General features: G+C 42.7%; 1 protein-coding gene across 1 annotated transcript in view; it reads right to left on the bottom strand.

The window, feature by feature from the left end:
• Positions 1–860: 860 nt before the first annotated feature.
• Positions 861–12,937, bottom strand: part of RPL31 (ribosomal protein L31) — a 28,484-nt gene continuing 16,407 nt past the window's right edge. Inside the window, exons 3-5 of the mRNA XM_033950243.1 lie at positions 12,600–12,725; positions 12,285–12,397; positions 861–932 (exon numbers count right to left, since the gene is read on the bottom strand). Of these exons, the coding sequence (XP_033806134.1) occupies positions 901–932; positions 12,285–12,397; positions 12,600–12,725 (271 nt within the window). The 3' untranslated portion in view covers positions 861–900. The remainder of the gene's footprint in view (positions 933–12,284; positions 12,398–12,599; positions 12,726–12,937) is intronic.

Genomic DNA, 12,937 nt, shown 5'->3' with positions numbered 1-12,937 from the left:
AGAAACTGGGATCAAGATGATGGAAGAACAAAATGTCCCACTAGCTACAGCAAGGGAGATGTTCATTTTGAGGGGGGGCTAAGCTCAAAGTGGGAGGCCCAGCCCCCTCTCATGGCCACCAATTGTGTTTAATACAAAATGAAATACTTGCCGAGTTTGTTTTGGGGTTTCCAGTTCAGTTTTGGCTGATAACTTCGGACCACTGGAAGGACTTAATAGTGCCACTATCCAAATGCATTACAGGCTTATCCTGGCTCTCTCCCATATCGTTACCTACCTCGTGGCAAGATGGCCTGTAAGGGTATCCAGAGACTCTGTGCCTCTCAATGTACTGGTCAATAGCACAGATCTGTATGGTGACACTGTTATCAGATAAGTGCTTTTGAATATTAACTTAATAATTTTTAGTTTACCAATTCAATATTGCCATTTACACACATAACTGGTGCAACTCCCAAAACACCCCAAATCCCACCCTCTTACTATAATTCAGGATGCTGATATATAAATTATATCTCCAAAATTATATTCTCAGGTGTGGTACACTATTCTTTTGTTAAGCACTTATGCATTCAGTGCTAGCACCAAATCTATATTTGATTTTTCAATGTTGTCCCTTTGATCCAAAAGTCACCCATTATGGTCATGTCCATATCACTGATGCAGTTATTTATTTCCCTTAGACAGGGCTAGCCCAGGATAGTCAGCTGTATTTTAAATATCCCCTTTCTGAGCTAGAACTATCACTGGATACTCTTAGCTAACGTGGAGGGTTTGTTGCAACTATGAACATACTATAAACTAAAATAATTTAATAATTTTGATTCTTCTGGTTAAAGTAACATTCAATACAACCAAAACAAAGTTTTATAAAACTTTATTTGCACAGTGCAGATCCCATCAGTTTTCATCGACGTTGACTGTCTGCAGCCCTGAAAAATAAAATCAAATGAGAAGCTTTAGTATGATACTACAATTACCCAAATCCGATTAGAATATAATAGAGAACACTGCTGCAAAATTATCCTTTACGCATCTAACTAGTGCTATAGCTAGCACTGGAAGACATGGCTCAATATAACGTGGGATTGATTACAATAGTCAAGGGTTGAATCCATTTTTTACTATTGTACAATATAGACAGGACATAATACCAAAATGTTCTTAATATATGGGATTTACATGTAGTAATAAAAATCAGACAAAATATCCAATGTTTTCAAAATGTAGTTTTCAGGCATAAAACATTAACATTGCAGGCCCTACAGGATCAATCTGGAAAGAGGGAACAGATTGAAGAATTGGACAGACCATCCTATTCAGGGATGCCTACCAGCCATGAAAAAATAAAGAGAGAGGTCTCAACGACCCTCCAGGCCAGAGTAATAATCTCAAACCGCTATTAAGAAGCACTTTCCCCTTCATATTGTTATTTCCACCCCTTTTTTACCTCCCCTTTAATTTTATTTTATCTCGATATATTTTACTTATCCTTACCCATGGGCCCCTTTGTTACCATTTGTCTTTGTCTGATCTGTCTTTGATATTTTAACTTTGAATCCCCCCCCCATCTCTCTTTTTTTAAATTTAGTATTGTAAACCATCTAGGTAACCTTTGATAGACAGTATATCAAATATGTAATAAACTTGGAAACTTGAATTTAATTGAAGACATTCAAATTAAAGCTGCAACAGGGGAAGTACTATTAATAAATGATTTTAATATGCCAGATATTGACTGGGGTATCCCTATTACAGGGTCTTCTAAAAATAGGGAGATCCTGGATTCTCTACAGGAGAACTGTTCCAGCAGCTGGTAATGGCAACCAAGCAGAATTGGGCCCATATTGGACTTGATCCTTATGAACGGGAGACAAGTGTTTCCGATATTATAGTGGGTAATCACCTAGCATCCAGGGATCACAGGATGGTGTGATTCAATAATATTAAGATTGAACAAAAGCAAAGGGTCTAGACTTTAAAAAAACAAAACCCAACTAACTTTGTTCTGATGAATGATTACCTCAAGGAGTTGTTTGGATGGGGACAGCTGGAAGTAGAAAGCCATAGACAAAACAAAACAAAAGAGTTATTTAAGAACCACAAACCTTTTTGTAAGGAAAGTAAATAAAAGGAAAATAAGGCTCCTTTGTTCTCAAAAGTAGTAACCGAATAGGAGTGGGAAAAGGTTAGCCTTCATAAACTACAAGAGAGATAGCCACAGAAGAAAGACATACAGCAGGCCACCGTCAGCCAAGCCTGCACCACATCATCCAGTCCCTCTGCCTGGTAATCCCTGTGCCAACTGAAGAATCTTGGTGCTTTGGCATTGACAGTGGTAGCCTTGAGGTCCATGACCTGCTGACCCCACAACTGAACAATCAACTCGAAGGCCTCTAGCCCGAGACACCACTCGCTGTTATGGAAATTCGAGATGTCCAGAAGGTGAGTCTTTGCTCATTCCATGAGAAGAGCTGCCTCCTGTACTACCAGATGACTCTTGGTTCCCCTTCTGACAATTGATGTAAGCCACCGCCATAGCACTGTCCGAGAGAACCCAAACTGACTTGCCCTCCAGCAAAGAATTGAAAGTTACTAACGCCGACCAAATGGTTCTGGTCTCTGACTATTGATCAACCAGGAAGCCTTCACCGGCAACCAGCTGCACTGAGCCGAGCGGCCGAGACATTGGGCTCCTGAACTGAAGAGACTGTCGTCTGTCAGAAGCACTGTCCACTGAGGCTGATCCACTCCTTGAACCAGATTTGAAGACTGTAGCCACCAGCGCAGGCTGCGACAAACCAATCCCAAAGACGAACTAGAGAGTCCAGATCGTGAATCTGCAGAGACCACCGCTGAAGACGACATACTGAAGGGGGCGCCTGTGAACCCAAGCCAACCTGACCACTTCCAGGAAGCCTGCATCAACCCCAAGACTGCAATAAATCATGCCGAGTCTTCTACTGTGCTTGCACCATATTCCAAATATCCTGATGCATAGGAAACTAACAGGAGGGCGACCAGATCCCTCGAAGCAGAAGGTCCACAACTCAAGAGGGGTCCTTAGCTTCTTCCTCAAAACGGAAGACACCTGAAGAATAAGCTCCTCCAGCTCTTCCTGGTGAAAAATGTGCACAACCGAAGAATCCTCGCCAACCGGCGTCTCAGAAATCCAACCTGTCCACATCATCCATCCCTCCACGAGGATCTACCAAAAGATCCAAGTCCTCATCAGGCGAAACCGGGTCAGCAAGGAAAAAAAATCCTCGTCCAAAGAAACCTCCAGATACTTGGATGCCAGAGGAAAAGCCCCCCCCTCCCAAAGAACCAACAGAACCCCCCAGCCGCCTACATGGCTAAAACAAAATCAAGGGCAAAAAAGCATTCAGAGCAGGTGCAGAACACACACCTAGGACTTATTCCTAAAACAGGAGGGAGATCACCTGAGACCACAGGGAAAATGGCAGAGCTTCCAAAATCGAGGAAAAGACCACTGAAAAAAATCTCACCTGAGGTCTATAGTGGCAAAGAGGCCTGAATGGGCCCAGCCACTAAAGCAGAATTGCAAGCAGCTGTAGCGGTAAGGGAATCACCAGCTCTATCAGTAGTTAGGGAAACCTTATTTCCCTGACCATCAGCGGCTGGGGAAATCCCTGCATGAGCAGTAGGGGAAGCACGGGCTTCCCCATTGCCTACAGCCAATGAGTAGTGAACGTATGAAGGGGAACCCTGCTCGCCAGCACCTGAGGTTGACAAATATTCCCTCCTCACAGCAGCCGGAGCAGTTCGTGCTCACGACGGCCACATCCACTGCTCGTGGCACACAATGAGTACTTTTTCAGTCTCTTTAAAGTGCTCATTGCAACCCACTAATGAAACAAAACAAAAACAAACCACCCATTAGCAATAAAAAGCAATTAAAGCCAATTAAAAGCTTCCTTCCAAACCAGTAGCCTCAGGCTTTTTTTTACAAAAAGTAAAAACTTTAATGGACAAGAGAGCAGATCCCACTGGCTCTCAAAGCTGTAGTCTTATTGCCACAATAAGTTGATTGTCCGTGCAAAGGAGGAGGACTTGAGGGCAGAGTAGATGATGAAAAGCCTTGAGGGCATAAAACATTGCTCCGAGTTCTAGGAAATTGATGTGAAATTTCCACTCCCTGGCGGTCCCAAGACCTTGAGTATGAAGATCGTCCATATGAACCCCTCAAGCATAAGATGATGTGTCTGTCGTAATGACCTCGGGGGCAAGTGAAAAAGGAGACCTCTGGAGAGAGTGGAAGAGGTCATCCACCAGTGAAGCGACAGCAGAAGAGATGATATCAACTCATTCAAAATACCGCAATCAAACTCATTTACAGAATTGGTAAGTTCGAACACGTCACTCCTCTTCTTAAAGAGGCTCATTGGCTCCCAGTCACCCATCGGATAATTTATAAAATCATACTGCTTACTTTTAAAATTAAACATTCTCACCTGCCTCTTTTTCTAGATAAACTATTAATCCCCCAAAGTTCTTCTCGTTCCTTAAGATCAACTGATCAAAAACTGCTTTTCATTCCTTCTTTAAAAGAATCCTACTACACTAGGAATACTAACTTTGCTATAACTGCCCCCACATTATGGAACTCTCTCCCTCAATTTCTTCGGGATGAAATCCAATTACCAAAATTCAAGACTAATCTTAAAACTTATCTATTTCAAGATGCCTTTGCCAAATCTTAATCTTTTCTTGGTTCACTCGTTGATCTCTTTCTCAAAACTAACCTTCTCTTCAGCGCATATCTCTCATACCACGCACCCTTACCCCTCGTGTTATATCCCTTCCCTCTATCTCATTTCTTCTAAGATTATGTAACTTTTCCCTTCCTCCCCACTCATCCTCACTGTCAGGTTTGTCCGTATGTTTTATATGTTATTTTTCTTTTTTATTATTTTTCTTACTAATCTTTCTAATACACCATTAAATAATTCTTCCTTCCCTATTTCAAATTTTATTGTTAACCGGTCAGATATTTGTTTTATGATCGGGATATTAAAAACCAATAAACTTGAAACTTGATATCACAAATATATGTTGGGAGAGATGATTTGTCGCTTGAGACCACTGAGAAATAAGGGTCCACTGAGGAGTGTGAAGATGCAGTCTTGCCAATGGTGTTACATAGACAGTTGAGGCCATGTGGCCTAAAAGAACCATCATGTGTCTGGCAGAGATGGATTGAAGAGGAAGCAATTGCTTACACAGACGGATGAGAGTCTGAAGTCGATCTGGAGGAAGAAATGCTCTCATGAGAGTGGTGTCTAGGATTGCCCCAATGAACTGCAGACGTTGAATCTGAATGATATGCGAGTGGGGGAAGATGACTTTGAATCCTAGAACCTGAAGAAAAGAAATGGTCTGAGATATTGCTTGGACCACTTTCTGAGAAGAAACAGCCATGATCAACCAGTTGTCCAGAAAAGAAAAGACTGGAAGGCCGTGTGAGCGGAGAGATGCAGCCACCACAATCAAACACTTCAGGAAGACCCTGGGAGAAGATGCCAGACCGAAAAGAAGGACCCTGTACTGGGAAGGGCAGCGATTTGAAATCAGAGGTATTTTCTGGAAGCTGGATGAAATGGGATATGTAGTTCTGAATGAGGAGAGACGAGTCCTGAAGTACCTCTCAACTAGAAAAATGATGGGAACTCTGAGATCCAGGAAAAATCTCAGTCCTATGGTGTTCTTGGGAATCAAGTAGAAACGGGATTAGAATCCCTGACTCCGCTAATCGAGGAAGACTCTTCAATGGCAATCAGAGAAGAAGGGAGTACTGTGCAGGGCCCAAAACAGACGCTCTTGGAAAAAAGGGTCTGAGGGCAGGGTGAAAACATTGAGTGTAGAACCCTGCCCTATGAAGAGGAGAAACCAGAAAACTGAGGTGATAAGCTCTCAGCGATGTATGAGGAACTGAAGACGGCCTCTAAAGGGACGAGGTCTAGACTGTAGAACGTTGACTATGCCCTGAATGGAGGAAAAGACTGAGGAGCAAATCTTCGGTGAGAAAAAGAGTGCGGTGAAGGCAGCTTTTTGGGCTTGAACAGAGTGCCCCACCTGGTCTCGTGGACAGACAACTACTGAATAGGCATGTCCATGCAAGCACTAAAGAGGTCATCCCCCAAACAAGGAGTAATTGCTAGTCTGTCCTGGTGGGTGATAAGGTCAGACACTCGAAGTCAGACCAGATATGGTTGGAACAGAAAAGAGGTGCTTGAAAAAAAAAAATCAGACACCGTATGCAAGCGGAGAGAAGTGGAAAGTGGCAACTGGTTTGTGCCAAATAAAATGGTTACTGGACCAGTTAGTCAGGATAGGATTCTGGTAAGCCACTTGGCCAACGCCGCCACTTTGTCCAGGAATACAGAGGCCTAGACACTAGCCTGTAGAGTTGACTCCACCAGTAGGGATTCATTGAAACATCCTTAGTGTTTCTAAAGGCATATAAAAAGTCTCCCGTAAGATATCATGGAAGGGAATCCGAAGAGCCTTGGGTAGTTGACTATAGGTCAAGGTATCTAAAATTCTTTGGACTTTGCAGAGTCAACTGCCAAGGGAATGACTTTTCAAAGTCAACTTCCAAGGGAATGGCACAAGGTGCAGACAATCCCCTAAGGAATCTTGAAAAAGATAATTCCTCAGACACTACTGAAGTGGAAAAGAAAAGCATATGTTGAAAAACCCACTACTACAGAAAGATTGGGGTCTTGCTCAAAACCCCCCGCAGAGATTCAAATCCCAAACTATACAGAATCGATGACATGTATTCGGTGTTGAAGGCTGGTGACAGTTTAATTTCTGCAGGGCCTTCCCAAACTGGACTGACACCGACAGTGTTAAAGATGACCGGCGTCGCTTCATATGTCGGAACTGTTGGAGACTCCTGTGCAAGTGCTACCGGTGTTGAAACCTGACTGGCACCAGAGGAGTCGGTGTCGACAAAGGCAACTGAAAATACAGATGGACATGCACTTGAAGTACTGAATGAAATCTACTGCATAAGAGGAAAACATCGGTACCACTGGCTGCATCACCAGTACCATCGGTGCAGGTCTACGCTCCAAAGATAAAAATTCCGGTATCAAGGCACACATCAGGAGCGGAGTGGAAAAAGTTACTGCAGGAAAGAAAAAACACCGGTACCATTGGCCTGTGAACCGGTACCATTGGTGCCGTTCCAAGCTCCGAAGATGAATATGCTGGTATCAAGGCACTCATTGATGCGGAGCCAGAGATGGGGCTGATCGAGGTCGGCAGGACTTGACTCACTGCTACAATGACCGAGGTGGGCAGGATTGGACTCACTGTTACAATGACCTGAAGCCCAAAGGAGAAACTTGCGAGCCAACTTACCTAGGTAGGAGCAGGCCCGAGCAGCAATGTCAATCTCGGTGCGGGCTGGATTAGTGGTGCCGGAAGTGCGCTGGGCAATGGATTACAGACATTGTGGGTGCCAGATTCCTGACTGCGCCGAAGGGAAACTGCTTCTGAAGAGCCTGCATGGGAATGCACTGGCAAGGAGAAGAGCAGGGGAAGTAGAAAGGCAAGGCCGAGGTTCCGACACTGCGAGAACCATTGGAGGATGTCAGTGAAGACAACTAATCCAGCAAAACAACCGCCCAGATGGAAAATTATCAGGAATGTCCTGAATGGAAAAACAGCCATAAGGTGGAGAAATAATGGTATGGCAACCCATAAGGTCCCACCAAGGCTAAACCGATGACGGCAAAAGAAAAAATTTGGTTTACTATATATTGTGGGGGTTTTTTAATTTACTAAAATTGAAATAAAAGAAAAAACTGACTGAAAAGTCAGAAACCGTGAGAGCGGGAAGGCAGTGAAAAAATTTTCAACAGCCGTTGAAAACGCAACTTCTTAGCTCTGCGGAAACTAAGAAACTGAGGGATCACGCACCCTGCATCGAGCGGGAAGGCACTCGCGCATGCGCAGTTCGGGCTATCGCAAACTTTCTAAACTCTTAAAGTGGCGATGCACTTTTAAAGTGGTCCGTACCAGGGCTCCGTCGGTGACATCACCCATACGTGAGAATATGCTGCCTGCTTGTCCTGGGATAACTACATTTATGTGCCAAGTGGAATGAGATTATCTTTAAACATGGCAAAGATTTTTAAGCATAACCACCCAGCAATTTTTGTACATTCAAAGATATTTGCGTTGTAAAACTACCATTTTTACCATTAATGATATCACAGTGACAGACTTTTGTCTGGGGAGCAATTTCAGAGGCCTATCATAAGCTTCCCCAAAGCCACAAACAATCGCTGAACTCAAGTGCTGCAGATGATTTGAATCAGCTAAGGCCTTCCCAAAACAACTGAAGGCCCATGTTAATGCTGGGTGTAGATATAGTAAACATTCACAGTAACTGCAAAATTCTGACAAACTATTAATTGTATCATATTTTACTGTGTTTTAGTGCAAATATTTTTAACGTGAAAAAAAAAATCACTAAATAGTAACATTAAAATATCAGTAACATCAAACATCATAGCTTAAGACAGTGGTTCCCAAACTGTCCTGGGGGACCCTCAGCCAGTCAGGTTTTCAAGATATCCCTAATGAATATGCATTAGAGATTTGCATACCTGTCACTTCCATTATATGCAAATCTCTCTCATGCATATTCATTAGGGATATCTTGAAAACCTGACTGGCTGGGGGTCCCCCAGGACAGGTTTGGGAACCACTGGCTTAAGACAATTAAGTGTTGCTTAATAGTAATATGCAAGTACTAGTCATTAAGCCCGTTACATTAACGGGTGCTAGAATATATGTCTTTCTGTCTTTGTGTCTCTCTCCCTCCCACTGTCTCTCTCTCTCTCCCTGGCCCCCTTTCTCTGTCTTTCTGACCCTCTCCCTTCCCCTCCAGGTCCCTGTGCAGCAGTAGCAGCATTTTCACCCACCCCCCTTCCCTACTCTTAGCAGATGTGGCCTGCTCCTTTTGGTCCCTCCCCCTTCCCTCCCGCGGTCTAGCCTGCTCAAAGGGCCCCCCCTTCCCTTACCGAGTTTCCCGCAGGCAAGCCAAGCTTCTTACCTTTTTTTTTCCAGTCTGTTTCCCTCCCTCGCATGGCTCGCGGCTGGAGTCTCTTTTGCCGCTGGTGCGGCTCATGAGGGAGTCCAACGCTGGCAGCCATTCCTTTCTAGGTAAGTGCTGGGGACCCGCGCATGTGCAATCCTACGGCCACGGAACTACATCTCACAGATCAGAGATCTTGGAAGCACGCAGTATGAGTGCGCATGCGCGGCTAGCTTTTTATTATATAGGATTATGCAAGTATGATGACTAAATATGTGTATAAATTCATGTTGAAATTCAAAGCGGTTGCTGAGAAAACAGCAAAAAACAGGTGGTTACTTTTTTTTTGTCTCATTCTGTTTGTGGCACAGATGCCCACGAGGTGAGTCTCTTTCAATTAAAAGGAAGCTCTGGAATGAGGGGGCAAAGGATGACGGTGAAAAGGATAGGCTCAGAAGTAACCTGAAGAAATACTTCTTCACTGAAAGGGTGGTGAATTCATGGAACTCCAGGTAGACACAAGAACTCAATCTGAATTCAAGAAAGCTTGGGACAAGTACAAGGATCTCTAAGGGAGTGAAAGGAAGACTAGCTGTCATGGATGGGCAGGCTGGATAGACTATATGGTCTCAATTTGCCTTCATTTCTCTGTTTCTGTGTTTTAAATCATATATCAAGATTAAAAAAAAGAAGAGTATTTTAAAAAAAGTGTCCATTCCTCCTCATCTCACATTTTGAAATACTATATTCCAAACATACAAACAATAGTAAAAATATAAAATGCTAAACTGAGTAAGTTTATAATGAAATATATTGAAGCATTAAAATTGTTCAAGATGTTATGCATCTTGATGCTGCCTCAGCTGAATGCCCCAGTAAAGTAACATGAAGAGCTGTCATATGATGCTTCAGCTATCATATACACAATGCTGACATTTTTGCTTCTCTCTTATGGCAATCCACAAAGCTGTTCCATCCCTTCATCACGAGCAAGACCGCATTAAAGATAACTTTTTGTGGTTCATAAGAACATAAGAATTGCCGCTGCTGGGTCAGACCAGTGGTTCATTGTGCCCAGCAGTCCACTCACGTGGCGGCCCTTTGGTCAAAGGCTAGTGCTCTAAATGAGTCCAGCCTCACCTGCGTACGTTCCAGTTTAGCAGGAACTTGTTCAACTTTGTCTTGAATCCCTGGAGGGTATTTTCTCCTATAACAGACTCCGGAAGAGCGTTCCAGTTTTCTACCACTCTCTGGGTGAAGAAGAACTTCCTTATGTTTGTACGGAATCTATCCCCTTTCAACTTTAGAGAGTGCCCTCTCATTCTCCCTACCTTGAACAATCTGTCTTTATGTGCTAAGTCTATTCCCTTCAGTATTTTGAATGTTTCGATCATGTCCCCTCTCAGTCTCCTCTTTTCAATAATAATAATAACTTTATTCTTCTATCCCGCCACAATCTTGCGACTTCTAGGCGGTTTACAATCATGAGTGCTGGACATTCAGCGAAATACAATAAGTAGATATTCAGAGGAAATACAGAGATCAGAGACCTTAGGAGGCAATAAGGGAGAAGAGGCCCAGTTTCTCCAATCTCTCACTGTACAGCAACTCCTTCAGCCCCTAAACCATTTTAATCACTCTTCTCTGGACCCTTTCGAGTAGTACCATGTCCTTCTTCATGTATGGTGACCAGTGCTGGACGCAGTACTCCAGGTGAGGGTGCACCATGACCCGGTACAGTGGCATGATAACCTTCTTCGATCTGTTCGTGAACCCCTTCTTTATCATTCCTAGCATTCTGTTTGCCCTTTTTGCCACCGCCACACATTGCACAGACGGCTTCATCAACTTGTTGATCAGAACTCCCAAGTCTCTTTCCTTAGAGGTCTCTCCAAGTACCGCCCCGGACATCCTATATTCGTGCATGAGATTTTTGTTACCGACATGCATACTTATAGCCAGATGCTTCTTAGCGCTCTCAGGAGTCTCTTAAGCAAATTATGAGGAGCCCTCTCATGACTGCCCATTATTACAGCACAGGGATACAAGTATGAACCTACCACCAAAGGAGAGCCATGCAATCCAGTATGAATTGCCTCTACTTAAAGCTTTAATTAGTTCTACTACTTTTAAAGCCAAGTTAGGAATTAAATTCAAACTACCTGAACTGTAAGCAACCCAAGGTTTTTAGATTAGTTTTTAAATACTCCTTTTCCTACTGCAATTTTGAATATTTCTAGTGTGATTAAAGAAAGACATTCAAAGAAAATAGCTTAAAGCATGAACTCCTGGTCTAAGCAAAGCTTTCCCAAATATGAAAGGGGCCAGCCCAATTTAGATTAAATTTCATCTTTGCTGGAAAAGAACTAACTGATCCACAACTGTAAATGTTCCACTACAATCAGTTTTAATAAAATGGATATATGCTGGGTTAAACACATTCATTGTATTACTTTACTTCTATCTTTTCTGAAAATGTTGATTTTATAAAGAGTCTACTACTTTGCCTGATTTCAGGTCAGAGTCAAAATCTGTCTCTCTGTTGAATGTGTAGTTTTTTTAACCATAAACTTCATTAAGTACAGTGATAATGGACAAGCTTCTGGCTGGCAGTGCAGGCAGCTTGTATTCCAACTCCTCAACCAACAGGATTAATGAGACAGGCACACTATGCTGGAAAAAGAGGAGATAAGTGCCAATATTATGCAGTTATAGTAAGGATAATTCTCTGAGAAGATCTCTCTCCTGGCTGAAATAAGGCACACCTGAATGACTACAGGGCGCGCAAGAAGAAAAGACAATCCATTCCAAAATGTAGTGTTTTGTCTTTTTCCTGCAACCAGAAAAGTGCCTACAACTTTAAAAGATAGAACAGGAAATCTGTGCCGGTGTCTGAAAAAGATAGAAGTACAATCACATCTGTGCATGAACTGATATGTTGCTCTGCACATAAGCACTGCTTCATAAAAATGTTATTCACCTTGGAAAAAAATTCCTTACATATATTTAAGCAAAGAATAATCTGGCTCATATGCAGATATTTGCTTGCATTTTCTTTTTCTTCAGACAGGTACACAGTGAAGAAACCCTCATGCGCCTGGTGAGCTTCCTCTGATTAACCCAGAAGTTCTGAATGCTTGACTTTTCCATGCATCAGATTTCTGCATTAGCCCCTGTGTCCTACCATGCAGAAAAGCATCACGCTCACCTTTGAAAGTGGTGACTGGTACATAGGTGACCAGTGTATACAGCTTATTAGGCGAGTCTTCGTCCTCATTGCGCTTTCTGGAAAGACGCACGCGGACGCGGTATGGAACATTCCTAAAAAAGAAACAAGAAACCATGTTTCAGAACTCAGACTTTTTTTTGAAAGAAAGTCTCTATAAATTTTAACTTTGATAAGATATGAAGTCTATAAAATGTGAAATCTTCACATCACAGACAGAAAAACATTTTTTTTTAAAGCCAGTAATTACTAGTAAAACTTATTTCCATTTTGGTAATTTAAAAGATCCTAACTGACCGTATTCCTTTGGCCCAAACAGCTTTGTTCAGTCTGGTGTCAATTCTCACATCTGGAGTCCCCATCTCTTTCATAGCAAATTTACGGATCTCTTTTAAAGCACGGGGTGCACGTTTCTTGAAGCCTCTAAAAACAGAAAGGAATTATTTAGAAGTGGCTTGATGAGAGAAAGGAAATTCACACCATACGGATACTAGGCATGTAAGAGGAATGATGATTACTGGGAAAATGCAGCACACACAGTAAACAAGGAAGCTGTGACAACCTGTTTAAACACAGCTGGATAACATGTAAAAAAACGGTACATTGATTGCTAGTGATGTAATCTGCACATATTC

Source organism: Geotrypetes seraphini, chromosome 6 (assembly GCF_902459505.1).
Source record: "Geotrypetes seraphini chromosome 6, aGeoSer1.1, whole genome shotgun sequence".
Classification (NCBI taxonomy): Eukaryota; Metazoa; Chordata; class Amphibia; order Gymnophiona; family Dermophiidae; genus Geotrypetes; species Geotrypetes seraphini.
The sequence above is the reverse complement of the archived record's forward strand: the minus strand, read 5'-3'. Positions and strand labels throughout refer to the sequence as shown.